General features: G+C 39.2%; 1 protein-coding gene across 2 annotated transcripts; it reads left to right on the top strand.

The window, feature by feature from the left end:
* Window positions 1–524: 524 nt before the first annotated feature.
* Window positions 525–19,156, top strand: LOC137124647 (carcinoembryonic antigen-related cell adhesion molecule 6-like). 2 transcript variants are annotated; one of them, XM_067499761.1, is made up of 13 exons: window positions 525–640; window positions 2,781–2,854; window positions 4,254–4,415; window positions 5,511–5,598; window positions 5,736–5,793; window positions 9,969–11,547; window positions 14,079–14,426; window positions 14,516–14,734; window positions 15,342–15,602; window positions 16,127–16,202; window positions 16,283–16,343; window positions 16,436–16,617; window positions 17,121–19,156. In XM_067499761.1, the coding sequence occupies exons 6-13, from the start codon at window positions 11,478–11,480 to the stop codon at window positions 17,182–17,184; spliced, it is 1,281 nt and encodes a 426-aa protein (XP_067355862.1). In that variant the 5' UTR covers window positions 525–640; window positions 2,781–2,854; window positions 4,254–4,415; window positions 5,511–5,598; window positions 5,736–5,793; window positions 9,969–11,477; the 3' UTR covers window positions 17,185–19,156. The 2 variants fall into 2 exon arrangements, with proteins under 2 accessions (XP_067355862.1, XP_067355863.1); XM_067499762.1 differs by having other exon boundaries at window positions 2,781–4,415.
* Window positions 19,157–27,828: the final 8,672 nt, after the last annotated feature.

Raw genomic sequence — 27,828 nt, 5'->3', positions numbered from 1 at the left:
TATAGCTGAAAAAATGTATTAGTTACTATAAAATGTTTCCAGTTTCATCTTGTCCACAGACACTGTTGATGTTGTATTAATTTCCTTCAAGTTACCTGTAGCATTTTTTACTTTTTCTGGAAAGTGATTAAACTTTGGGTTCTTCCTCCTCCATTACTGTACATCCAGCTCTGCACGTGCAGGTGATCAGATCAACAGTCCACCAGTTTTACACCGAGGCTGAGCTGAAGTGTCTCAGCAGTACGAGTCCAACTGGTCGTCTTACATTTGTTTGGTTTAACAATGGACAGAAAATCAACAAGATGGAAACTGCATCTTATAAAGGCCAGTTTAATCCTGGAGACCACATCTCCTGTGCTTTAAAGGAACATGAGGATTGGTTTATAAAAATTATGACTTTTAAAGCCATCTTGTTTGTCATGTTCATATGTATGTAACTATGTATGTCATGTATGTAAAGAGGAAGGAAGTTGGCTTTATCTTTACCAACTGGACTTCTACATTTTAGATGAAAGTCTTTAGCTCATTTAATGAACACACACTGGTTGCTGCACTAGTATGTTAAGTCTCTAAAGTCATAGATAAAAAACATGAGAAGCATCAGCAAATGGATGTGTCGTCCTCCTTCTAGCTGTTCCAGGTACTGTACATCTCCATTTATACTGTAAATTGTAAGATTTACACAGGAAGCAGCCAAAAGTGCAGTGTTTTAAATATGGTTATTTATTCTCACACATTAAGATTTGTGATTTGTTTAGTGAAGTGATGAAGTGTGAACCTGCTGGTGTCGTCTGGTTCTATTTAGCAGCCTAACATTTGTGGAAGAAGGGGGAAAGTCTGGTTTAGCATCAATCCCAAGACTCGGGAGTAGAACACTGTACATTTTCCTGTTGGAGAATGAGGTGTGAGCTTTGTAGAGAACCATATGCACTTGTTAGTTGTGGGCAGTTATCAGCACTGTGCTAACAGTTTATCTGTTCTTTGTGCTAAAAGTATAAAATAATGCTCAGTAACTTTTTAATGTCATATTTGCAACATGGCAAATATGCATCAAATGTCTGATAATATACAGCTAAATATTAAGTCAACAGTACGATGTACTAAATATAAGTCGATGATACTAGCTGTCCTTTTGGCTTATCCCGTGAGTTCAGGGTCGCCACAGCGGATCATTGTCCGCATGTTGATCTGGTAGTTTTTACGCCGGATGCCCTTCCTGATGCAACCCTCCCCAATTTCTACCGGGCTTGGACTGGCACAGCACAGCTAGGGAGGGGAATGGGTTGTTAGGGGTTCAGTATCTTAGCCAGGGACACTTTGACATATAGCCAGGGCCGGGGATTGAACCACTCACCCTGTGGTCCGTAAGCAACTGCCTTTACCAACTGAGATATAGCTGCCCCCAAATATAAGTCGATGATGAAGCTATTTAATAATACATCAGCTTCTTTTGTAAAATACAGGGCAAATTATGGCTTTTACCACTAATAACTCGTGTGTGTGTGTTTGTGTATTTATGCATTTTGCCAGAAGGAGTTTTCAAATATCTCATTTGCTGCAGTTTATCAACTAAACCACTTAAATGGGCCAAAGACATTTCTGTCAGTTCTGCATTTTTCAACAAGCAACCATTTAGCAACTTGACCATAAAATGACTGAAGAAGCAGAAGAAACCAAAAGATTATTTATCTGTCATCACTTCTCATAACCAGCAGCTTCATTACATGTTAAAAATATAACAAATTATCACTTTTTGAAAAACTGCTACATATCTTTATTAACTGACTTCTTTATTTGGGATATAAGAAGGATATGACATCATGCATAGGAGATGACAAAGAGGAAGGGTCAGAAATAGGCTTTGGCTTCAGCCGTCTCCATTTTGTTCATAATAGTTGTTCATTTAATTATATAGAGTTCAAATAAAGACTAATGGCTGAAGGAATGAATGGAACCTTTTGCTTAGTGAAGCTGCTTCAGGATTCACATGTTATAAGTTCCCTGATTGGTCTCGTGGCTCTTTATGGGCTCTGTGTTGCACCACGACAGTCGTCCTCTGCAATTATAGAGTAAATTAACTTTTATTTTCTATCTTTTTTAAAGATAAAAACAACAACAACAAAAAACACTGCTTAGTGCATCATGTGACTGTCAGCCCACATCAATACTGATCATCGCAGTGGTGTAAAAGACATTGAAGTGTCAAATGATGCATCATTGTTATTGTGACATTTGTCCTGATAAGATCACCACTAAAAAAAAAGTACTTTGTTTTTCAGACACCAAACTGTGTCCAAACAGAAAGAAGACACTTTTCTCTTTAAATGCTTTAATCTTAAATTCATACAAGATGCACATTAGAGCCATTTCAGTCATTTTTCACAATTTGCAGCATATGCATAGGAAATTTCATTTCATTTGATCATGAGTTATTTTAGAATTATTTTAAAAGATTATCTGCAGTATAGGGAAAATTAATGTTACAGAGTCCAGTTAAAGTGTCAGAAATTACACAACGACATGAAAATCAACCCGTCTCACTCTGTGTTATAAATTCTATACTTATATGTAAAAGCCTAAAGTTTAGTTTCCTGCTTTTTTGCTCGTCATGCTAAATAACGTGAAGAAGGAAGTGTGATGTGTGTCAACAGCCTGATTTCTATCTTCTGTTCACTGGTGACAGAGGAAAGACATTTTAAAGACAGAGTCCTTCTCTGTCTGAGACTGATTGTATTTCCTGTTTCTGTATTTGTCTGCTAACATGTTTTATTGTCACACAGACACATGAGAGGAGCAGCTATGAGTTTAACAGCAGCAGTGAATGGATTTGTCGTCTCCCTTCTCTCTGTGTCAGGTGCTGTACATCTACATCTGCTGCTTTATAATAGAGGAATGTGAGGAAATTCAACAAGAGTTGTGTGAATGTCCTCAAACACAGATGGAAATGGGAATAAAATACTGTGCAAATCTCAAGTTCACATTGTTTGTGACATTTGGTTGTCGTTGGTAATAACTGGACAGTTTTCTTCTTGGGACATTTATTACGATCGTTCTCAGGGAACTGAATGACAACCCGAAGAAAAGTATTTTACTGTAGCCACTTATCCTGTTCAGGGTCTCTGGGGGGCTGAAGTCTATCCTAGCTGTCATCGGGCGAGAGGCAGGGTCCACTCTGGTCAGGTCCCCAGTATCTTAGTGCCACAGAGAGACTTACACAGACAGACAACCATTCACCATCATGTTCACCACTATGGGCAATTTAGAGTCACCAGTTAATCTAACATGTCTGTCTTTGGACTGTGGGAGGAAACTAGAGAAAACCTACACAAGCACAGGGACAACATGCAAACTCCACACCGACAGGCTGCAGACAGAAGGATGATTCAAACCAGGGACCTTCTAGCTGTAAGGTGGCAGCACTAACAGCTCCACCACCTTGCTGCCCTCATACTGTAGTTATCAGTATAAAACAATTCCAAGTACCATTTAAAGTAAACTGATATGGAGAGTTACAGGGCTGCACTGGGATTCAAATCTGGCCCTGGACATTTGAGCACCACAGTGGACTGTCTGGACACTGAGCTTTTTTTGGGCTAAATCTACCAGTAGGGGTTTACTGCTAAGTACAAGTGAGTTCTTTAGTATATTTAATGCAACCACAAGGGGGCACAAGCCAGTGTCTTCTTGTGTCAGACCCAAGTCTGGATAAATGCAGAGGGTTGTTTCAGGAAAGGCAACACGTAAAACACATGCCAAATTAAACATGTGAATCATGACGTGCATACTGGGTTAACAACGACCACCACCAGTGCTGTTGACCTATAGGGTTTTGGTGGAATTTTGGCTGCTGTTGGTTGAAGAAGAAAAGGAAGAAGGTGCATTTGTAGGAAGCCGGGACCGGGGATCAAACCACTAACCCTGTGGTTCGTGGACAATTGCTTTTACCAACTGAGCTGCAGCTGCCCCAAATTAGACATGTTACATTATTTATTCTTATTTACAGTCTTTGCTGCAAACTTTACTGTAAAAAACAGCTCACATTGTAGAAATTTATCAAACCATTTTGTCTTTAGAATTAAAAAATAAATGTCTAAATCACTAAAAATGTGCTGCTCATCATCATCCAAACTCTTCCTCATTAACTCGTCTTTTATTTATGAGTTGACACTTTTCTGAGTTAGTTTGTTTTTGTTCACTTTTCCCCTTTTATCCCACTTTCAAATCTGTTCATGGATCTGGATTTGACCCAGCAGCTAATTACACCTGGTACAAGGAGAATGAAGACTCAGCAAAAGTTTCAGGACAGATCTTCACCATCACTGACATCAGACCTGAACACAGTGGGAATTATTACTGTGAAGCCCAGAACACAATGGGACGTCAGATGTCTGTCTTATATTTTATCGGTCAGCCAGGTAAGATTTTGCATTAATAAAGTTTAACAAACCTTCATCCTTCTCCAATTCAATTCAAATCAATTCAACTTTATTTATATAGCGCCAATTCACAACAAAGTCATCTCAGGGCACTTTACAGAATAAAGTCAAGATTATAAAGATGTATAGAGAGAACCCAACAATTCCCCCTGGAGTAAGCCTTAGGCAACAGTGGAGAGGAAAAACTCCCTTTAACAGAAGAAACCTCCAGCAGAACCAGGCTCAGGGTGGACGACCACCTGCCTCGACCGGTTGGGGTGAGTGGAAAGTGAAGAGAGAAAACAACAGAGCAACAAAAAGCAACAAAAAAACATCAGGCAGATTGGTAGGACCAGTAGCTGCACGCTGGAAGACACACAGCTTCAAAGCCGGGGACACCTGCAGTAAGGGACAAAGAAGGACAAAGACAACTACAGGAGAGAACACACAAAGTTAATGACATACAGTGGTGACAATTGTGGGGTGAGAGGAGTCTTGCTGTTTAAATCCTCAGTGTCACATGAAAATAGTTCACATTAAAGTGTCATTTGTGGCCCAGTCCCACTTCACATTTGAGTTTCCCCTCAAAACAGAGTCATGAGGGGCACTGGATGAAATATCTTCCTTTCTGTCCTTCAAGACCCCTGTACATCATCAGTGTGCTGAATGAGCACTCTGTGCCCTGTCAAACCCTACAGTGTATAAACACAGGGAAACCTCTGTAACACTGTTCACATCCACACACACTAACGTTACTGTTGCAGTCACTAAACATTGTTACCAGTAGTTGATAGAAGCTCCTTCTCTTATCCTGCTCGGCTGCACTGCTTTTAGGGCAGTGATGAAATTCTGAAAGTAATATTATAACAAATATGATACTTTTTGCTCTGTCTTGGTTTGGTAGATGCTCATAAATCATGAAAACATTAAACTAAGGTAACTGTGTGGTTAACATGATTTGTACAGGCCAGTTAACAGAGAAATACTCACATTTATTGTACTCTGAAACCCCTCTGTTTGAACGGTGGGGGAGCCCAAAACCTTCACCCACTTCTCCTTCAACATCTTCTAAATGGTTCTACTTTGTATTTACAGATAAATCAGTAATAATGATGAACATCATCAGGTTGACTCTTGTGGTCCTGATGTTGATTCCTCTGCTTATTGTGAGTCTGTGGATGAGGTAAAATAATAGAAATCCACCTGTTTTATTACTGTGCTTTTATTTCTATTTCATCAAGACATCTTTTAATTTTCAACCAATAATTCTGTTTTGTTAAACTTTGTACTTTGTTGTTGTCACTTCTGGATTCAATCCAGGAAGAAGAAAACTTTGAAGTTAAAAACTGAACAGAATGAACATGTGGAGCTGACAGAGGTGAGACAACTTCCATCCATCCATAATCTAGACTGTTTATCCTGTGTACATTGTAATGTGTTTATCAGAAACCAGTTTATGAATGTGTTTTGTTATCGATATCAGGTCATAAATGTAGAAAAAAATGGTTCAATCAGATACAGTGAGATCTTTGTCCTTCATTCAATACAAACTCAGCAAAACATGTTAAAATTATAACATTGATGTGCAGCTTTCATGAATAACATCCACATAGTCTCATCTCCCCATCAGTCAGACTAGTCCTGATTTTAAGGACACTTCAGTCCTAAGGTCCATATCTGCAGCACAGACACTTCACAAAGGAAAGCAAGGAGACCTGGATCCTATTCTTTGAACGTGGCTTAACAAATCCAAGATTAAATGAGTAATGCAGGATGTTTTTAATCCTGAATCAGGTTATTGTGTTACGTTGATTCTATGAACCCACTTGACAGATTGATTAGAAAAGTTTGATTTTGTTCTGTGGGAGAACTGTGAAGTCTTGTGCTTGTTGACCTGACATTACCACCGGTGGTCCTATTACTGTCATGGAGGACAAGGGTCCGCATGTCCACTCTGAGCACTGTGATAAGACTGTGTGCAAAGCTGGTAGAAGTGTCAAGTACAATTACTAAGCAGATTATTTACATGATATTTAAAATACTAAATTAAAAGTAATCCACTAAGAAAACAGTGCATTTTTAAAAAAATACTTTGTGTTAATTATGGCAAAACATGTACAGTGATTAATAAAATAAGGGTCAAAGGTCACTGATGGTAAATGTTGAGCTGATTTTAACTGCTGACAGGTGGTTAAGTCTTAACGATACATCAGCATTTAGAAATTTAATATTTTTATTAAAACTATGATATTTGTTCAACCCCAATTCCAAAAAACTTTGGGACGATTTTATAAATCGTAAATAACTACATACTTCATATATAGATGATTGATATTCAGACCTTTGGCTGATAAACATCATCAGACTGCAGCCAGTGACAGATTAACCTTTTGCTTTATTTAGATTTGCACATTTCTTTTCATCGTCCCCCTGATTTCAGTGGTTAGCGTGTGTTAAAAATGGAGCATCCACACTGTAGCTGAGTGGACTTCCTGGTCCAACATGATTTAGTGAAGAAGTCTGATGAATTTAAACATCCTTATTTATATCTTCTATCTACTGGTGACAGAGGAAAAGTGAGTTAATCCGGACTTGAACAGTGGAGAATGAATGAAACTGAACTATATTTGAACTGAGTGCTCTGGGTATTTTGTATTCTGCTCCCATCACCAGTCTATTATTCCCTTCCTGAATATACAATGTCTTCACCAAATCCTTTTCCTCTTATTTCTTTATGTTTCAGCACAGTTGTTTGTATTGTGAGTCAAGTACAAACAGCTTTTTGTGAATGAATTCTTCCTCATTATAATAATTTATGTTGCTCTCTCCTTTATGCATTTTCATTCCTAATGTTGTTCCAGCTGTAAATTGACTGAACACACCTGATCCAGGTAATCAGTAGTGGGCAGGGCAGGGATAGGTGGAAATCGAGTATGGCTGCGGCGCCCGGACCTGGAAGCAGTGTCTCTGATTTATTGTATTATTACTTTTTATTGTTGAGCGTTTCTGTAATAACATGACCTTTCCCAGTGAAGAGTAGTGAAAAAAGTTATAAATAAAACAAAAAAAAAAACAGCTGGAAATGTTCCCATTACTTTGATTTGTATCAAATGTACGTTGATGAGAACGTCATTGTAACATGTCAATTGTGTGCAGGTAGTCAAACTTTCACCTGCGAGTACATGACCTCAAACCTCTTATTACACTTATTAACACAGCACAACAATGTAAAGCTCGTGCAGATACACCTCAAGAAAGATGAGCCCTCTGTGGCTGCAACGGGTGATGTAGCTCTTCAAACAGCTAAAACTGCATTTTAATCATTGACGGCAGCTACAACAAGCACCAGAGAACTACTGAAGCTAATGTTGCCCATTTCCACTGTTTCCTTCAACAAAGTAATGTAATGAGTAATAACTGAAGTACTAATATACATTTTGAATAAAGTGAGGAGTAACAAGTAATGAAACATAAATCTGCATCAGATTCTTGCCCAGTGTTCACTTGCTGCCTAATTTATCCAACTCACCTCCAGGTGCCATTGTAACGAGATAATTGATGTTCTTCACGTCACCTTTTAGTGGTTATAATGTTATGGCTGATCAGCTGAAAAAACTATATTCACATTTGCTTTTAGCTTCATGGTGTTAATGACACAGTATTATTTTATCTTTGTTCAATTTGTTAGATTTCACATTTCTTGCATCAGTCTTTAAATGTTTGATGGTTTTGTAGCTGGTTTGGTTTTTGAGACACTGAATTCTACTCACAATTCAAAAGTCTCAGTTTCTCTCAATTCTTTGTAATTGTCTCTTTTGTTAGTGGGATATTTTAATATAATGGGTTTGATACTAACAGGCCACATGACTTCATTATCACACCCTCTTTACTGAAGAAGTTATATTTATGACACCTACACATCTTATTCATCATGTATGTATGTGTGTAAAGAGGAAGGAAGTTGGCTTTATCTTTACCAACTGGACTTCTACATTTTAGATGAAAGTCTGTGTTTAGCTCATTTAATGAACACACACTGGTTGCTGCACTAGTATGTTAAGTCTCTAAAGTCATAGAGAAAATATGAGAAGCATCAGCAAATGGATGTGTCGTCCTCCTTCTAGCTGTTCCAGGTACTGTACATCTCCATTTATACTGTAAATTGTAAGATTTACACAGGAAGCAGCCAAAAGTGCAGTGTTTTAAATATGGTTATTTATTCATTCTCACACATTTGTGATAGAACACTGTACATTTTCCTGTTGGTGTGTTTCATTTACCTTATTCTGACCCTCACTCTGACCAATCCTGTCTCTGATGCTTCATGTGACTGCAGCCTTATCACCACCATAAGCCAGCAGAGAATGAGGTGTGAGCTTTGTAGAGAACCATATGCACTTGTTAGTTGTGGGCAGTTATCAGCACTGTGTTAACAGTTTGTCTGTTCTTTGTGCTAAAAGTATAAAGATAAAATAATGCTCAGTAACTTTTTAATATCATATTTGCAACATTGCAAACATGCATCCAATGTCTGATAATATACAGCTAAATATTCAACAGTACGATGTACTAAATATAAGTCGATGATGAAGCTATTTAATAATACATCAGCTTCTTTTGTAAAATACCTGTATGTAAAGTACCAAAAGTACATTCAGTGGTGGATACTAAACTGTTGCTTTACTGTCCTCTAGTTGTGAAGCTTCAGTGTTGCACAGTCATCACTCTGTCTGCTTTAGAGCGTCTGTTCACATGAAATACAGGACAAATTATGTCTTTTACCATTAATAACTGTTGTGTGTGTGTTTGTGCATTTTGCCAGATGGAGTTTTCAAATATCTGATTTGCTGCAGTTTATCAACTAAATCGGCCAAAGTCATTTTAAAATCTACATCAAATCACCATTTTGTGTCCAATCGAAGTCCTACCAATCTACTTGTTCTGTTTGTTAAATGATGATGTTTAGTATCTCACAGTGTTCTGCATTTCTCAACAAACAACCATTTAGCAGCTTGACCACTGAGGGACTGAAGAAGCAGAAGAAACAAAGAGATTATTTACACGTCATCACTTCTCATAACCCGCAGCTTCCTTTCATTTTATAAATATAACAAATGGTGGCTGTAGCTCAGTTGGTAAAGGCAGTTGTCCACGGACCACAGGGTCAGTGGTTTGATCCCCCGCCCTGGCTATATGTCAAAGTGTCCCTGGCTAAGATACTGAACCCCTAACAACCCATTCCCCTCCCCAGCTGTGCAGTGCCAGTCCAAGCCCGGTAGAAATTGGGGAGGGTTGCGTCAGGAAGGGCATCCGGCATAAAAACTGCCAAATCAACATGTGTGTCACAGTCCCTGGTTTTGGACTAGTTTTGTTTAAATTGATTTCCTGTTTTGGGCTTTTATTTTGTTGCTCCTCCCGTGTCTCTTCCTTTGAGTCTGTTTAGTATCTTTACCTTCCTCGTTTTGTTCTAATTGGTTTCACCTGTTCCCCAGTTTATTTATACCCAGCTTTCCCCACTGCTCACTGATCAGATCGTCTCCCCTGCTTCCCTAGAGATCCGTCCTTCTGAACTGCATCTTTGGACTTTGTCTTCTCCTGCTTCCTCTTTACACCTGTGGATTACCCCTTTGGACTTTGCCCTCTCGTGCCCACCTGTTCCTTGAGTTTTGGTCTGAGGTTTGGTTTTCCTTTGATTTCTGCGTAGTTTTGTTGTTTAGGTTTTCTGTGTTATTCTCTCTAGTTTCTTAGTTCCCTTGCCTTCCCAGTGTGGTTATAATTTAGTTAATCCTCTCTCCCCAGCTGTTTAAGTTCTTGGTCTGTTTTACTTAGTTTATGTTGTGAGTTTTCCCGTCCTCCTCACGGAGTGATTTTCTGTTGTTTCCTTTTGTGTAAATAAACTTTAATTATAAACCCCTTCCCTTGCCGTCTCCTCCTTTTCGGGTCCTGCAAAAATTAAAACAACACACAATAGAAAGTGTGACAGAACGATCTGGCCAGAATTAGGAACCGGGAGGCGTGCATTTAATTTGTTAGCGTGGACGCCTTGGAAGTTTTGAACGCTCCCTTGGCTGCGGGCCTGAAGCTATTGATCAGCCTGGCCTCTTAAATAGTCTTGAGGGCACCCGCTTAGCCTTTTGTCCTCCGGGAGTTGGACCCTGCCGTAAAGAAAACTCCAGACTTCAGACCAAACCTCAGCCCTTTCCCCCCCTCCGTTGCAGATCCCCAGTTCGTAGTCTCCCTTCGGCCCACAGTCCCCCACCTGCCCAGCCGGTTCCTGCCTCATCCTCTGCTCCCGAAGTTGCGTAGACACTACATCAGTGGAGTTGTGAGCAGCTTATGGCCAGGGACAAACAAAACCCGATCATCCAACGTCTCATTACCAACCTAGTGGAGACATTCCAACAGTCTACAGACCCAGACCTACGCAGGGAGACTGCTGCCCAGCTGGAAAAGATTATCTATTCCAATTATGGCTGATCGAATTGCCTGGGGTGCCCAGAATGTTGGGGGTCCTGGCCAATTTCAGGACTGGGGGGAAACTGGGACACACTTCCTCTGGCTCGTCAGACACTGCCTCTTCAGCTGCTGACCCCAGACTTATCGACACTGCCTCTTCAGCTTCTGACTCCAGGCCGGCTGACGTTACCACTTGGGCTGCTGACACTTCCTCTGGCTCGTCAGATGCTGTCTCTCCAGTTGCGGATCCCAGGCCGGTCAATGCTGCCTCTTCAGCTTTAGGATGATTTTAAAAGATTATCTGCAGTAGAGAGAACATTAATGTTACAGAGTCCAGTTAAAGTGTCAGAAATTAAACAATGACATGAACATCAACCCGTCTCAATAAATTCTATACTTATATGTAAAGGCTTAAAGTTTAGTGTTTGCTCTTCATGCTAAATAACGTGAAGAAGGAAGTGTGATGTGTGTCAACAGCCTGATTTTTATCTTCTGTTCACTGACAGAGGAAAGACATTTTAGAGACAGAGTCCTTCTCTGTCTGAGACTGATGTATTTCCTGTTTCTGTATTTGTCTGCTAACATGTTTTATTGTCACACAGACACATGAGAGGAGCAGCTATGAGTTTAACAGCAGCAGTGAATGGATTTGTCGTCTCCCTTCTCTCTGTGTCAGGTGCTGTACATCTACATCTGCTGCTTTATAATAGAGGAATGTGAGGAAATTCAACAAGAGTTGTGTGGATGTCCTCAAACACAGATGGAAATGGGAATAAAATACTGTGCAAATCTCAAGTTCACATTGTTTGTGACATTTGGTTGTCGTTGGTAATGACTGGACAGTTTTCTTCTTGGGACATTTATTACGATCGTTCTCAGGGAACTGAATGACAACCCGAAGAAAAGTATTTTACTGTAGCCACTTATCCTGTTCAGGGTCTCTGGGGGGCTGAAGTCTATCCTAGCTGTCATCGGGCGAGAGGCAGGGTCCACTCTGGTCAGGTCCCCAGTATCTTAGTGCCACAGAGAGACTTACACAGACAGACAACCATTCACCCTCATGTTCACCACTATGGGCAATTTAGAGTCACCAATTAATCTAACATGTCTGTCTTTGGACTGTGGGAGGAAACTAGAGAAAACCTACACAAGCACAGGGACAACATGCAAACTCCACACCGACAGGCTGCAGACAGAAGGATGATTCAAACCAGGGACCTTCTAGCTGTAAGGTGGCAGCACTAACAGCTCCACCACCTTGCTGCCCTCATACTGTAGTTATCAGTATAAAACAATTCCATTTACCATTTAAAGTAAACTGATATGGAGAGTTACAGGGCTGCACTGGGATTCAAATCTGGCCCTGGACATTTGAGCACCACAGTGGACTGTCTGGACACTGAGCTTTTTTTGGGCTAAATCTACCAGTAGGGGTTTACTGCTAAGTACAAGTGAGTTCTCTAGTATATTTAATGCAGCCACAAGGGGGCACAAGCCAGTGTCTTCTTGTGTCAGACCCAAGTCTGGATAAATGCAGAGGGTTGTTTCAGGAAAGGCAACACGTAAAACACATGCCAAATTAAACATGTGAATCATGACGTCCATACTGGGTTAACAACGAACACCACCAGTGCTGTTGACCTACAGGCTATTGGAGGAAATTGGGCTACTGTTGTTCAATGAAGAAAAGGAGGAAGGCGTATTTGTAGGAAGAGATGACATGATGCAGAGAAGGGAGGTGGACATACTGTGTGTCCATGAGACCAGGTGGAAAGGTAGCAAGGCTAGAAGCTTATGAGCAGGGTTCAAGTTGTTCTACCATGGGTCAGATAGGAAGAGAAATGGAGTAGGAGTTATACTAAAAGAGGATTTGGTGAGGAATGTTCTAGAGGTGAAAACAGTATCAGACAGGTTGATGATGTTCAATGTTGTTAGTGGTTATGACCAACAGGTAGGATGTGAGTTAGAAGAGGAGAAAGTTAGTTAGATTAAGTTAGATGAAGTGATGCAGAGCATCACCAGAGGTGAGAGAGTGGTGATTGGTGCAGATTTCAATGGACATGTAGGTGAAGGGAGCAGAGGTGATGAGAATGTGATGGGCAGGTTTGGTCTTCAGGACAGGAACACAGAAGGACAGATGGCGGTAGACTTTGCAAAGACGATGTAAATGGCTGTAGTGAACAGTTTCTTCCACAAGAGGCAGGAACATAGGGTAACGTATAAGAGCGGAGGTAGAAGCACTCAGGTGGACTAGATCTTGTGTAGACGTTGTAATCTGAAAGAGATCAGTGACTGTAAAGCATTGGTAGTGGAGAGTGTAGCCAGAAAACACAGGATGGTGGTGTGTAAAATGACTCTGGTGGTGAGGAAGATGAAGAGGACAAAGGCAGAGCAGAGAACGAAGTGGTGGAAGTTGAAAAAGGAAGAATGTCGTTTAGTTTTCAGGGAGGAGCTGAGACAGACTCTGGGTGGTTTGGAGGTGCTTCCAGATGACTGGACCACTACAGCTAATGTGATCAGGGAGACAGGTAGGAGGGTACTCTTTGTGTCATCTGGAAAGAGGAAAGTGGACAAGGAGACTTGGTGGTGGAACAAAGAAGTTCAGGAGTGTATACAGAGAAAGAGGTTAGCTAAGAAGAAGTGGGACACTGAGAGCTTGTGTATTTTTATTACTGTTTGAGTAGTGGACATTTGTCTTCTCAGGAGAGTTAAACACAGCTGCTGTGGATATTTTCACACTTAACTCAGCAGCAACTCGACCACAGAGTGAACAAACAGGAAGATAAACAGGAAAAGCAACAGTGTCTGATGACTCCTCAGTGCTCACACACACATTATTATAAAGATCATGGTCACATCTTCCTATGCATCATGTGTAGTTCACACAGTTCAACAGATCAAACACTGTGTGTTAAATTCTTACTAAAACACCATGAATCATGATTCTTAACATGTGAAACAGCAGTAAACTTCTAAAAGGAAGATTCACGTTTCAGGCTTTGTACTGATCCTTTTTACCACAGAGACACACAGGAAGAATGAAGCACAGCTGAAACTACAAAACTTAAAAAACACTGTAGAACCAAATCAAATGTTCTAGTTCAGCTGTTGTAGAGTGATGCAGAATTATCTGTTATCAGATCTGATCATTTTTCTTGACAGATATTTAACTGAGGTTAATTCAGTTGTTTCTGTTCTGTGTTACAGTGATACATGGTCAGGATGGCTGGGGAGTGAATTACACTTCTACTGACATCTGTGCTATAAACGGATCAACAGTGGACATAAACTGCACCTACAAATACCCACCTGATAAATATATCAGAGTTTTAAAGAGAATATGGTTTACTAAAGGACCTGATAATAACCCTGAGAATCTGACAACAGACTCACATTACACAGGTCGTGTGAAGTTTCTCTGTGATGACAAAGTCTGTACTCTGAGAATCGCAGACCTGAGACAGAACGACTCAGCTGTGTACAAGTTCAGATTTGAAACAAACCAATCAGATGGGAAATTTACTGGTCAACCTGGAGTCAAATTGTCTGTTACAGGTAACATTTGTTTTCCAAAAGGTTCATGTGTCTGAAATATTTTCCTTCGTGTATGAATGAAATCATTTTTGTTCTTTGTGCACATTCAGCTCTCAGTGTGCAGGTGATCAAAGCAGCATCATATCCAGGTTCTAACATGGTGGAGATGCAGTGTAACAGCAGCTGTGATCTACCTACATACATCTGGTACAACAAGGGACAGAAAATTGAAGGACAAACTTCTTCTAATATTTCCGTCAGTGTTCATGTTACAGACAGTTTCTCCTGTGCTGTAAAAGGACAAGAGACGTTTCCGTCTCCTTCAGTGTGTGAGTTTCCTCAACACTCTTCTACTAACACACCAACACCTGCTGTTTCTAAACGTGTGTGTGTGTGTGTGTGTGTGTGTGTGTGTGTGTGTGTGTGTGTGTGTGTGTGTGTGTGTGCGTGTGTGTGTGTGTGTGTGTGTGTGTGTGTGTCCTGATGATTTATTGTAGGGAGTTGAAATGAAAATCAGATTTTTTTCCCATGAGATTTTATATGTCTCTCATTTCCAGTTTTCACTGCAAAGTCTGACTGTAAACTGTAAAATATGATGTTTAATCGGAAAATGTGTCCTGGATATTAGCAACATCATTAGTGGAGCTGGTTGTATCCTTTAGCAGCAGTGGGTGGAGTCATTCCTTGGTCAAGAGATTCATACAGTTTCCCAATATTTTTATCTTTCTCATTTGTTGATCACATCTGCTTTATAGCTCTGTGTTTGTCATTAACAAAACCAACTCTAAACTTTGGGCCCATACACACATTTTTAATTCATTTCAATGAAAATAATGTATTAAAATCTACATCATTCCTGTTTGTTTTGTCTTAATGGTGACTCATATTGTGCAGGGTTCTGTAACATTATTAAAATGTTTTTATTTTATGTTCCAGATCCTCCAAAGCTTCCCTCTGTGTCAGTGAGTCCCTCTGCTGAGATAGTGGAGGGTAGTTCAGTGAATCTGACCTGTAGCAGTGATGCTAACCCAGCAGCTAATTATACCTGGTACAAGGAGAATGAAGACTCACCAAAAGCTTCAGGACAGATCTTCACCATCACAGACTTCAGACCTGAACACAGTGGGAATTATTACTGTGAAGCCCAGAACACATTAGGACGTCAGACGTCTGACTTACATTTTATCGGTCAGCCAGGTAAGATTTTGCATTAATAAAGTTTAACAAACCTTCATATTTCTCCAGCGTCTTGTTGTTTAAGTCCTGTGTCAGATGAAAACAGTTGGCATTAAAACATCATTTATCAAGTGACTAAAAACAGAGTGTTTGAGCAGAAACAGTGATATACTGTAAACTTAATAACATTTTCATTTTTCTCTCAGACTCTTGTACATAGAAGACTTAGACATACAAAACACTTTTGCTATTTTGACCAACAGCATCTTTTTGCCTTGTGCAAGGATTGAATGCAGTTTTGCAAACTACCTGTGTCATAAGTCACATGTCCTCTCAGGGACAATTAAGTACATCATGTCTTATCCGATCATCCTCAAATACTGCCATAACTTTGTGAGAGGTAAATCAGTAACTGTCACCATGGCCCACAACACGACTTTCCAACTGCACTCAGCAGAGAATCGATCGTGGCTGTATTACACAGACATGCACCACAGGGCTGGACGTCATTAATAAAACACTGCTCCATGTTTTCTTATGATCAGGGATATCAACAGCTGGAGTAACCGCTGCTGTTCTCCTGCCTCTTCTCATACTGCTCTGTGTCTACGTATGGATTAGGTGAGAAGCTCTGTTTCACTAAATTGTGGTTTATTTAATCACTGCATGTCAGATTTTCACTATTTGATTGTTTTAATCAGGAAAAGGAGAGTTTCCAAAGAATCATCGGAGCCCGAAGAGAGAACAGACAAAGGGGAACAGGTTTTTTTTTTAACTCTCCTCAACATGTTGGTTTCAGTTCAGTTCAGCAGAGGCACTTACAGTCTGTTGCTGAAGTACTTTGGTGTTTGCAGTGTCTACCTGATCAGGGACAGACAGAGGAGCAGGACAACCTTCAGTACGCCAGTGTCCACTTCTCTGAGAAACAGGCAGATGCTGTTTACTCCAACATCAGAGCAGCTCAGCCCTCCAGGCAGGAACAGGAAGTGACTGAGTACTCTCCTCTCAGATTTATCAGGGACAGTACAGCTCCAAGGTGAGCAGCCTCTCACACAGTAACATCACTTAATAGCTTGTACATGTCCCTCACAGTTATATATCATTGTTGGGAATTATTGTTTTGTGTGTGTTCAGTTGGGAAGTTGCATTGGTCAAAACTAAAGTCACATTGTCAAAACTCTTGTGAACCACACTGTGAATTATTTTTCACACAAGAACTTTTTCCCATTCATACATACACATGGACTTTCAAATGAGGAATCTGTCTAAAACAAATGATGGCAAACCAGTGTAGTAGTGTGTTTCTACAGTAACCATATTTAAACATTGTTTAAACAGTGGAAATAATAATTCCAGCTGAAAGCCTGCCCAGGTTTTCATATGTTCACCTTCATTAGCTCAGGAAAGAAGGGTAACAGTGAGATAACATGCTGTAACTGGACTGAGGATTCATTTTTTTTTAACTTCTTTTAGTAAAGTGGTGGAAAAGCTGTAATATAATTTCATGCTACATTACTTTTTATTACTTTCCCCCTTCAGATTTCAAAGTCAGGACACTGAAGAGAATCCAGCTGCACTGTACAGCACCATCAACAAAACCTGATCAACCCACCATGAAATTCTACCCTGTGTTTAAATTGAATGTGTTTTATAATTTCACTTTCTACCAGAAGTGTCAAATCCTAAAGTATGTGGGCTGCATAATGGGACAGGCAGTGCAGATGGTGAGGTTTTAACAAATAATTGTGAGCTAGAAAAGCTGGAAATTACATCTCACAATGTTGATTAACTTGATCATTACATTTTGCTGCATTTGTACAACACGTTTTCTCTTCCAGTTGTACTTTTGAGCTTGCACCAATTTCTATGTGGCTAGTTCAGGCAGGAAAACCACTTATGTTAGGATTAGAAACAAGAGATAACGGTATTGATATATTATTATATTATTAAAATGTATTAATAAAAATGAAAATTAATGGTTATATTGACCTGGTGGAGAGTATGAAGGATTTAAATAACTTAAACTCTAACAACAGTTGATTTGAAACCTTTGTGCAAAAAATTGAAAGCAAATGATTCAAGTTCAACCACCTTTGAATGTAGATAGTTACTAAGTCTGTATAGTCTATAATCCGTTTTTAAAAAACCCTGATTTTGGTCGTAAAAAGAATTGAGTAAAACAACCAATTTCGCCATTGGTTTAAGATCTGTTCATTGTATCGCTCATTCTCTTGTCCATCAGAAATACCTGTTGTGATTGGCAGCAGGTGCGGAAGTGAGATAAAAGGGGCGGGGACATGACACGGAACGCAGTGTAAGACTAGTGAAGAGTGATTCGTGGATGTTAAGGCATTTTTGATAAGCTTGGTTATGAGGGTTATGTTATTATTATATACTTTGAACAAATTAAGTCTTTTTTCCACTTGTCTGCTCCTTAGTGTAACGTTTAGAGTTTGTGCTCGTGGCCATTTCTCTGCCTTAGTAACAGCTAAGCTAAGCTAGGTAGCAGTGAACATTTGCACGTGAGTTATATTTCGTGTGGAAGCGGATTTTATTAATTTATTATATTTGGGGGATTATTAAGTATCATTTAATTTTCCTTTTCCGGTTGAGTAGTTGTATTGCTAATATTTTAAAAGGGGACTGAGTTGTAATTTTGCCAGTATTATATGTCCAGTCTAATATAATTATTCTTTTTAAGTCTGTAGCCAGTTATTTAAATAGCTGCAACAATAAGCTGCATTCGAGCAAGTGGTTATGTACTGTATTCAATCCCTCATACATCGATCCACGGTGTCTTAAGGTGAAATTGTACTTCTCAGTCGATACACGTAAACCTGCGTAGAGACTGAAATAATGGCCCTGACACACACACCTACAGATGTAGCCATTGAAGGGTCATGGTTTTTGGTGGCCTTCCTTCAGGAAAGCAGTGTGTTTAATGCAGAGAAAGGCTCATTAAATCCAAGCTGCAGTTCATCTTTCCAGCCACCAAGTGTCCTCGTCCACAGTACTCAATCCTACTGTGGATGCAGTAACAACTTCTTGGTGAAAACTGGTTTTAAATCTGATCTGTCACACAGCTGCTGTCATAACCCTGTGTTTATGTTGACTCTGTCACGTGATGTGATGGACATATCATAGATTGTGAAGTTCATAAGCAACTAAACCAAAAAATAATTTTGAAGGGCTCATTTATTTGGATTATAGCCCACTGCAACATGTCTTTAATGAGGGAATTGATACATTTACCCACAGATTCATCACCTTTAGACTCTTTTACATTCATTGAACGGTGAATATGCTTAATGATTTTATGATGTGTGTGTGTGTAGATTTGTTGGATCAGATGCTTAAAAACAAGCACCTTTTTGTAAGAGCAGAGAGGCAGAAAGGAGACATCATCACCATGGAGAGATGTCTGCTCGTCTCTACATCAAAGTCCGACCACATTTCAATCAAACTGAAACTAACACAAAGTGGCCTGTACGAGTCTGAGTTTTAAAAACTATCAATTGGCCCATTTTATGAATCCGTGGCTTCCCACAGGTGGGAGCCTTTTCCAGGTGAGACTGGAAAAATCAGGGCAGGTAACCATGGAGATGGTGTCACACCTGAGAGGTGTGAAGGACGACTCCATTTAAATATGACAAAAACCAAACCTCTGCACTATTCTACTTTTTCAGCGCGATCAACTTGTGCCACAAACTCGCAACTGTTCAACAGACAGAGTTACTAAAAATTAAAATCTATTTAATATTTCAACAGGAAGCTGAGAGTAGAAACCTCCATCACCTCACTTGTTGGTTACAGCAGCTCGTGTTCAGTCTGTTCTCATGTATATGTACTCAGGGAAATCAGGTTACAAATGGCTTCAAACACAGAATATGAATTAAATTAAGCACATTAACTTTTGAAATGTTGTTTCATTGCCCTCTAATGGTGAAGTGTCACTTTTACAGATTGAGGTCTCGTCACTCTGGGAGCTCTCGGCTCTATCTGCTTTAAAGGATCAGTCAAATGTCGTCTTACGTGACTAATGTTGTGTGGATATGGATATTATTATTATTATACTAATATTATTATTATTATTATTATTAATATTATTAGTAGTAGTTTATTTTGCTGTACACTTCAGGGGAAGTATTTCAAATAGCTTATTCTTAAATTATATTACATACATAAATAATATAGATCATCTAATCCATACCAAAGTCATTAAAGTGACTTTTAATAATCATATCTTCTAACAAAGTCCTGCAAATCTACTTGTGTTTGTCACAACGATGTTTCATTATCACTAACAGCATCTGAGTTTCTGCATTTCTGCTTTTCTCTGTAAATATGTGAAAACTTGACCACAGAAGACCAAAGAAGAAACAACCTATTTTTTTCTCACCTAATTAATGCTTGACTAAGTGTTGAAAACATAAACATAAAAAAAACAAACAACCCCCCCCCCCCGAAAAAAAAAACATAAAATCCAAAAAGTCTTTTCAGTCTTTCCATGAACTTGTAAAGTGATTGGCTCTGTGATCCATCATGACAGTAACTTTATTCCTTCTGTGACCGTCTGCAGTGTTAAAAAGTAAAAAGAGCATTTGTTTTGTTTTTGTGCAATATCACACATTGCTCAGTGCATCATGGGACTCAGCCAGCCCCCATCATGGGGTCCATCCCGGACTGGTCTCCAGCTGATCTTAGTGCGAACACAGAAAGACATACACAGACAGACAACCATTGACACGCTACAGGCAATTTAGAGTTATCAGTTAACCTGACACATGTCTTTTGACTGGGGGAGGAAACCAGCGTACCAGACAATCCACGCAATCACAGGGACAACATGCTACTGCTCCATACTATCTCCCACTCTGTACCCTACATTAAATACTTTTATGTTTTACATAAAAGTTTAGTTTTGGCATTGTGGTCAACATGCAGGACGAAGTCTGATGTGTTCAAACATCCTTATTTCTAGCTTCTGTGTATGTGTGACTGAGAAAAGATCTTTCGCTGTTGTAAGTAGAGCTGTAAAGTGATGTGACTGATGCATTTCCTGTGTCATGTTTTTTTCTGCTAATATTTTCTATTGCCTCTAGAGTCACACAGACAAATGAGAGCAGATTGGTTCAACAACAGCAACACTTGTCGTCTCTGTGTGTCAGGTACTGTACATATACATTTCATTGCATCAGAAAGAAGAACAGAAAAATGTAAGAAAATACGGGACTTATGAATAAACAATGTTTGTTGGTGTGTATTTTGAAAAAAGTTCACTATAAATAGTCTGTAAATGTGTAGTTCAGGTTGTTGTTAAGATACGTGATGTTCTGTGTTTGGGGTTTTCCTCAATTTTATGGACCCTACAAGCAAAAACCCCTAGTTTTTCTGCATCTATTTCGGTTTTTGGTACCATTACTTAGACACCAGTACTTCAGCTATTGGTCTTCAGTTGGAACAACAGCGGATCAGTGTGAAGCAGAGAAGCAGTGGAGAAGAGGAAGAAGTGCTGTCCGGGATTTGTATAGGACCCAAAAGCAATAGTGTGAGAGGGATGTGAAATGCGAGTTAGTTTTATTTTGTAAGAAATAATGATTTTGTAACTTAAATGGGGTAAACAAGGAGAACAAACCAGAGAAAAGAGTTAATAAGTTAGGTATCAAAACTAAAATCACTCATAAATAGAGGACAAAATTCAGACTGAGTACTACAGAGGGAAAAGATAATTGGGGCGAGTAAAAGAAAACAGGACAGGCAATAACAAAAAAATTAACGAGAAACCAATTAACAAAAGTTGTTATCAATTGTGAACGATAATCAGTGGTGAAGCTGGATGACATGAACAGGAAGTAGAAAAAAGGGCTACAAAGCAAAACAGGAAGTGGGCCAGATCATGGCAGTTGCTAGAAAAAAGAAAGGGAACCATAAAATCTTGCAAAATCTGCTAATCTCTCAGACATCATTGCTGCAGTGGATGTTAGTTGTGTATTAGAACCATCATCTAATGTGCACTAGGTGTCAAAAAAGTGGTTTGAAATGCCAAGTTGCTTATAAAGGTTCAAGGTCCTGGTAACAGAAGGTGAAATCCAGTTTTCAGCTTGTTAGTCAGTTTTTCAGTCTGTCTTTTGGGCTGTGAATGAAAACCTTAGAATACACTGATGGACATTCGTAGCAATCTACAGAACTCTGCCTGGAACTTGGCCATGAACTGAGGGCCTCGGTCAGGGACTATGTTGCAGGGGAAGCCATGGAGATGGAAGATGGGCTGGATCATGACTTTGGCAATTTCTTTGCCAGGAGGTATAGGAAGGGAAATTAAGTGTTTTGTAAAATGGTACAATTCAATCTACTACCTAAGGATTGTGGTATTTTCCGATGAGATTGGTAAACCAGTCACAAAGGGTGGAGAAGGCAGCTGGGGAGTGTTTTGGAAGTATTGCCTTGGGCACATTTTCGACATAAGAATTCCAGGGTGTCAGATTTTTATGGTGTGCTACCTGAAACCTTGTTGGGCCATGAACAGGGCACATGGAATCCCATTTTGATATTTTAGGTTTTTGTGGTCTATGAAGACCATGAAAGGATATTCTGCTCCTTTGAGCCGGTGGCAGCCTTCTTCTAAAGCCAACTGAACTGCCAGTAGCTGCCTATCTCCACATTTGTAGGGTCCATGTTGATGTTTCCCAAGGTAGTGATAAAACCAGCAACAAATGTTGGGTGAATGGAATTTGTCTTGCTTGACTTTGATTCCTTAACACTTTGCCCAAACCATGCAAGTTGTGTTTGTTCATTAAAAGTGTATGAATTGAAACTTTTTCCTTGTGTAGTTTCAATACTGCCTGACCTCAGAGTTTCCATACTCATAGTAGTAGTTTTTAGCAATGGTCTAATACAATAATTGTGACGCGTTTATGGTTTTCACACTTTACTCTGCTCCAAGTTAATGACAGAGTAAACAAAGTGAGTCGCAGACACAGTTTAATGATCACTGTTTCTTTTTTCCCTATTCAGAAAAGTCCACAGGGCTTCATCAGACATTAGACCACTGTCATATAGACTGTGGCATCATGCAGCACTCTCTGTTTCTATTGCACATCTCTTTGTTATCATCACCCTGATTCCAAGAACTGAACATTCGTAGTTTGTTTGACTTCCTGGTCTGAAATCGTACAAATCTGTGACATTTGATATGATCCTTAGCTTGGAGTTGTTTTTGTTTTTTTCCTCGGTCTGCCCTGATCTAGTTTACACACACACACACACACACACACACACACACACACACACACACACACATACACACATACACACACACACACTGTATTACCTGTTCTCCACCGTACCTGCCCTGTCCCAGCACTTGGGCCCAGTCCAACTGTGCTACAGTAAGATCAGGTTTTTATTTATCATTAATTTTGATACTGTGAGATCTCATTGTGATGTTTCCATGCTTTTTATAGTCACAAGTAGCAGCCGTTTTTCTTATCTGTAGAGTTAATCACAGCTACTTGCACTGGTTTTACTCATGTCTTTATTTTTTTCACACTTAATTGTTCAGCAACTTGACGACAGAGTAAACAAAAATAGCACAGTGTCTAATGATAATTGTTCCTTTTTGTCAGTAAGTTCTTAGACCCAAAGCCTTCTCAGTATTTAGCTGCACCTCCATACTGTGTGACGTCTCCTCTCCGATTTTTATAGAGAGCATGGTCACAACTTTATTTATGTAAATGTAAATGTGTATATATAAATGTTTGTGGGGGGAGAGGAGGAAATGAGCTCAGTGCATCAGTCTAAGGCTATAGCAGCATAACTATAACTAACTATAAGCTTTATTAAAGAGGAAGGTTTTAAGCCTGGACTTAAAAGTAGAGAGGGTGTCTGCTTCCTAAATCTCAACTGGGAGCTGGTTCCACAGGAGAGGAGCTTGATAGCTAAAGGCTCTGCCTCCCATTCTACCTTTGAAATTCTGGGAACCAAAAGTAGGCCTGCATGATGGAGCTTGACCGTTCAGAGCTTTATATGTAAGAAGCAGGGTTTTAAATTCTATTCTAGATTTAATGGGAAGCCAATGGAGAGAAGCTAGTGAAGGTGAAATATGATCTCTCTTGCTAGTTCCAGTCAGCACTCTTGCTGCAGCATTTTGGATTAATTGCAGGCTCTTTAGGGAGTCACTGGGGCATCCTGAAAGTAGGGAATTACAGTAGTCCAACCTAGAGGTAACAAATCCATGGACTACTTTTTTAGCTTCACTTTGAGACAGGATGCTCCTAATCCTGGTCGAAATTAACTCTAAGGTTCCTTGCAGTAGAACTGGAGGCCAAACTTATGCCATATAGAGTAACGATATGGTTGCATAGCATATTTATAAGATTTTAAGGCTCAAGTACTATGATTTCAGTTTTGTCTGAAAGAAGAAGAAGAAATTGAGATCAGCACTAAGATCTAACAGAACAAGTATAGAGACAAGTCCATTATCTGACGCCAAGAGAAGATCGTCGGTGACTTTTACCAGTGCTGTTTCGGTACTATGATGAGCTCTAAATCCTGACTGAAAGTCTTTATACAAATTATTCCTATAAAGGTGATCACATAATTGTTTTGCAACTACTTTTTCAAGGATTTTAGAAATAAAGGGGAGATTAGATATTGGTCTGTAATTGGCTAAGACACCTGGATCAAGACAGGGTTTTTTAAGTAGTGGTTTAATTACAGCTACCTTATAGGCCTGTGGTACATAGCCTGTTTCTAAAGATAAGATTGGGGCGTTATCGATGACTCTATCCCTGTTGTACGTTAAGATCCATCTGTAATATTTGGGGGGAGGATCTGGGGAATTATTTCTCTAATAACTTAAATTTTATTCATAAAGAAAGTCATGAAGTCATTGCTGCTCAGAGTTAAGGGAAAACTAGGCTCAACAGAACTATGGCTCTTAGTCAGCCTGGGTTAGGGTTAGAAAAGTTTGATTTTTTCCTCTTGGACAACTGTGAAGTCTTGTGCTTGTTGACCTGACATTACCACCGGTGGTCCTATTACTGTCATGGAGGACAATGGTCCACATGTCCACTCTGAGCACTGTGATAAGACTGTGTGCAAAGGTGGTAAAAGTGTCAAGTACATTTACTAAGCAGATTATTTACATGATTTTTAAAATACTAAAGTATAAGTAATCCACTAAGAAAACAGTGCATTTAAAAAAAATACTTTGTGTTAATTATGGCAAAACATGTACAGTGATTAATAAAATAAGGCTCAAAGGTCATTGTTGGTAAAGGTGGAGCTGATTTTAACCATTTTAACTGCTGAAAGGTGGTTAAGTCTTAATGATACATCGTCATTTATGTGTTTAATATTTTTATAAAAACTATCATATTTGCTCAACCCCAATTCCAAACAATTTGGGACGATGTGTAAATCGTAAATAACTACACACTTCATATATAGATGATTGATATTCAGACCTTTTGCTGATGGACATCATCAGACTGCAGCCAGTGACAGATTAACCTTTTGCTTTATTTAGATTTGCACATTTCAGTGGTTAGCGCGTGTTAAAAATGGAGCATCCACACTTCCAACATCATTTAAATCTTGTTCCCACTGACTAAACCTGAGAATAAACCTGCTACTGAGTAGGTCTGAGATTGCAAATCTGTTGCTGGACTCACAATCACACCGTGATGTTGGAAAAGCCACCAGATTCAGGATCAGGTTAAATCGTCAAAATGATCCAGCTGACCTGTTAATCCACGTCCAACGAACGGGGCTCTGGGTTTCAAAACCAATCACGATAGAACCTCTTGCATGGTTTGGTTTATCGTTTGGTGTGAAGAAGTCTGATGAATTTAAACATCCTTATTTATATCTTCTATCTACTGGTGACAGAGGAAAAGTGAGTTAATCAGGACTTGAACAGTGGAGAATGAATGAAACTGAACTATATTTGAACTGAGTGCTCTGGGTATTTTGTATTCTGCTCCCATCACCAGTCTATTATTCCCTTCCTGAATATACAATGTCTTCACCAAATCCTTTTCCTCTTATTTCTTTATGTTTTAGCACAGTTGTTTGTATTGTGAGTCAAGTACAAACTGCTTTTTGTGAATGAATTCTTCCTCATTATAATAATTTATGTTGCTCTCTCCTTTATGCATTTTCATTCCTAATGTTGTTCCAGCTGTAAATTGACTGAACAAACCTGATCCAGGTAATCAGTAGTGGGCAGGGCAGGGATAGGTGGAAATCGAGTATGGCTGCGGCGCCCGAACCTGGAAGCAGCGTCTCGGATTTATTTTATCATTACTTTTTATTGTTGAGTGTTACAGTAATAACATGACGTTTCCAGTGAAGAATAGTGAAAAAAGTTATAAATAAAACAAAAAACAAAAACAGCTGGAAATGTTCCCATTACTTTGATTTGTATCAAATGTACGTTAATGAGAACGTCATTGTAACATGTCAATTGTGTGCAGGAAGTCAAACTTTCCACTGCGAGTACATGACCTCAAACCTCTTATTACACTTATTAACACAGCACAACAATGTAAAGCTCGTGCAGATACACCTCAAGAAAGATGAGCCCTCTGTGGCTGCAACGGGTGATGTAGCTCTTCAAACAGCTAAAACTGCATTTTAATCATTGACGGCAGCTACAACAAGCACCAGAGAACTACTGAAGCTAATGTTGCCCATTTCCACTGTTTCCTTCAACAAAGTAATGTAATGAGTAATAACTGAAGTACTAATATACATTTTGAATAAAGTGAGGAGTAACAAGTAATGAAACATAAATCTGCATCAGATTCTTGCCCAGTGTTCACTTGCTGCCTAATTTATCCAACTCACCTCCAGGTGCCATTGTAACGAGATAATTGATGTTCTTCACGTCACCTTTTAGTGGTTATAATGTTATGGCTGATCAGCTGAAAAAACTATATTCACATTTGCTTTTAGGTTCATGGTGTTAATGACACAGTATTATTTTATCTTTGTTCAATTTGTTAGATTTCACATTTCTTGCATCAGTCTTTAAATGTTTGATGGTTTTGTAGCTGGTTTGGTTTTTGAGACACTGAATTCTACTCACAATTCAAAAGTCTCAGTTTCTCTCAATTCTTTGTAATTGTCTCTTTTGTTAGTGGGATATTTTAATATAATGGGTTTGATACTAACAGGCCACATGACTTCATTATCACACCCTCTTTACTGAAGAAGTTATATTTATGACACCTACACATCTTATTCATCATGTATGTATGTGTGTAAAGAGGAAGGAAGTTGGCTTTATCTTTACCAACTGGACTTCTACATTTTAGATGAAAGTCTGTGTTTAGCTCATTTAATGAACACACACTGGTTGCTGCACTAGTATGTTAAGTCTCTAAAGTCATAGAGAAAATATGAGAAGCATCAGCAAATGGATGTGTCGTCCTCCTTCTAGCTGTTCCAGGTACTGTACATCTCCATTTATACTGTAAATTGTAAGATTTACACAGGAAGCAGCCAAAAGTGCAGTGTTTTAAATATGGTTATTTATTCATTCTCACACATTTGTGATAGAACACTGTACATTTTCCTGTTGGTGTGTTTCATTTACCTTATTCTGACCCTCACTCTGACCAATCCTGTCTCTGATGCTTCATGTGACTGCAGCCTTATCACCACCATAAGCCAGCAGAGAATGAGGTGTGAGCTTTGTAGAGAACCATATGCATTTGTTAGTTGTGGGCAGTTATCAGCACTGTGTTAACAGTTTGTCTGTTCTTTGTGCTAAAAGTATAAAGATAAAATAATGCTCAGTAACTTTTTAATGTCATATTTGCAACATAGCAAACATGCATCAAATGTCTGATAATATACAGCTAAATATTAAGTCAACAGTACGATGTACTAAATATAAGTCGATGATGAAGCTATTTAATAATACATCAGCTTCTTTTGTAAAATACCTGTATGTAAAGTACCAAAAGTACATTCAGTGGTGGATAGTAAACTGTTGCTTTACTGTCCTCTAGTTGTGAAGCTTCAGTGTTGCACAGTCATCACTCTGTCTGCTTTAGAGGGTCTGTTCACATGAAATACAGGACAAATTATGTCTTTTACCATTAATAACTGTTGTGTGTGTGTTTGTGCATTTTGCCAGATGGAGTTTTCAAATATCTGATTTGCTGCAGTTTATCAACCAAACCACTTAAATCGGCCAAAGTCATTTTAAAATCTACATTAAATCACCATTTTGTGT

The sequence above is a fragment of the Channa argus genome, chromosome 3 (genome assembly GCF_033026475.1).
Source record: "Channa argus isolate prfri chromosome 3, Channa argus male v1.0, whole genome shotgun sequence".
NCBI classification, from domain to species: Eukaryota; Metazoa; Chordata; class Actinopteri; order Anabantiformes; family Channidae; genus Channa; species Channa argus.
Note: the sequence above shows the minus strand (reverse complement) of the source record. Positions and strands in the feature narration are given on the sequence as shown.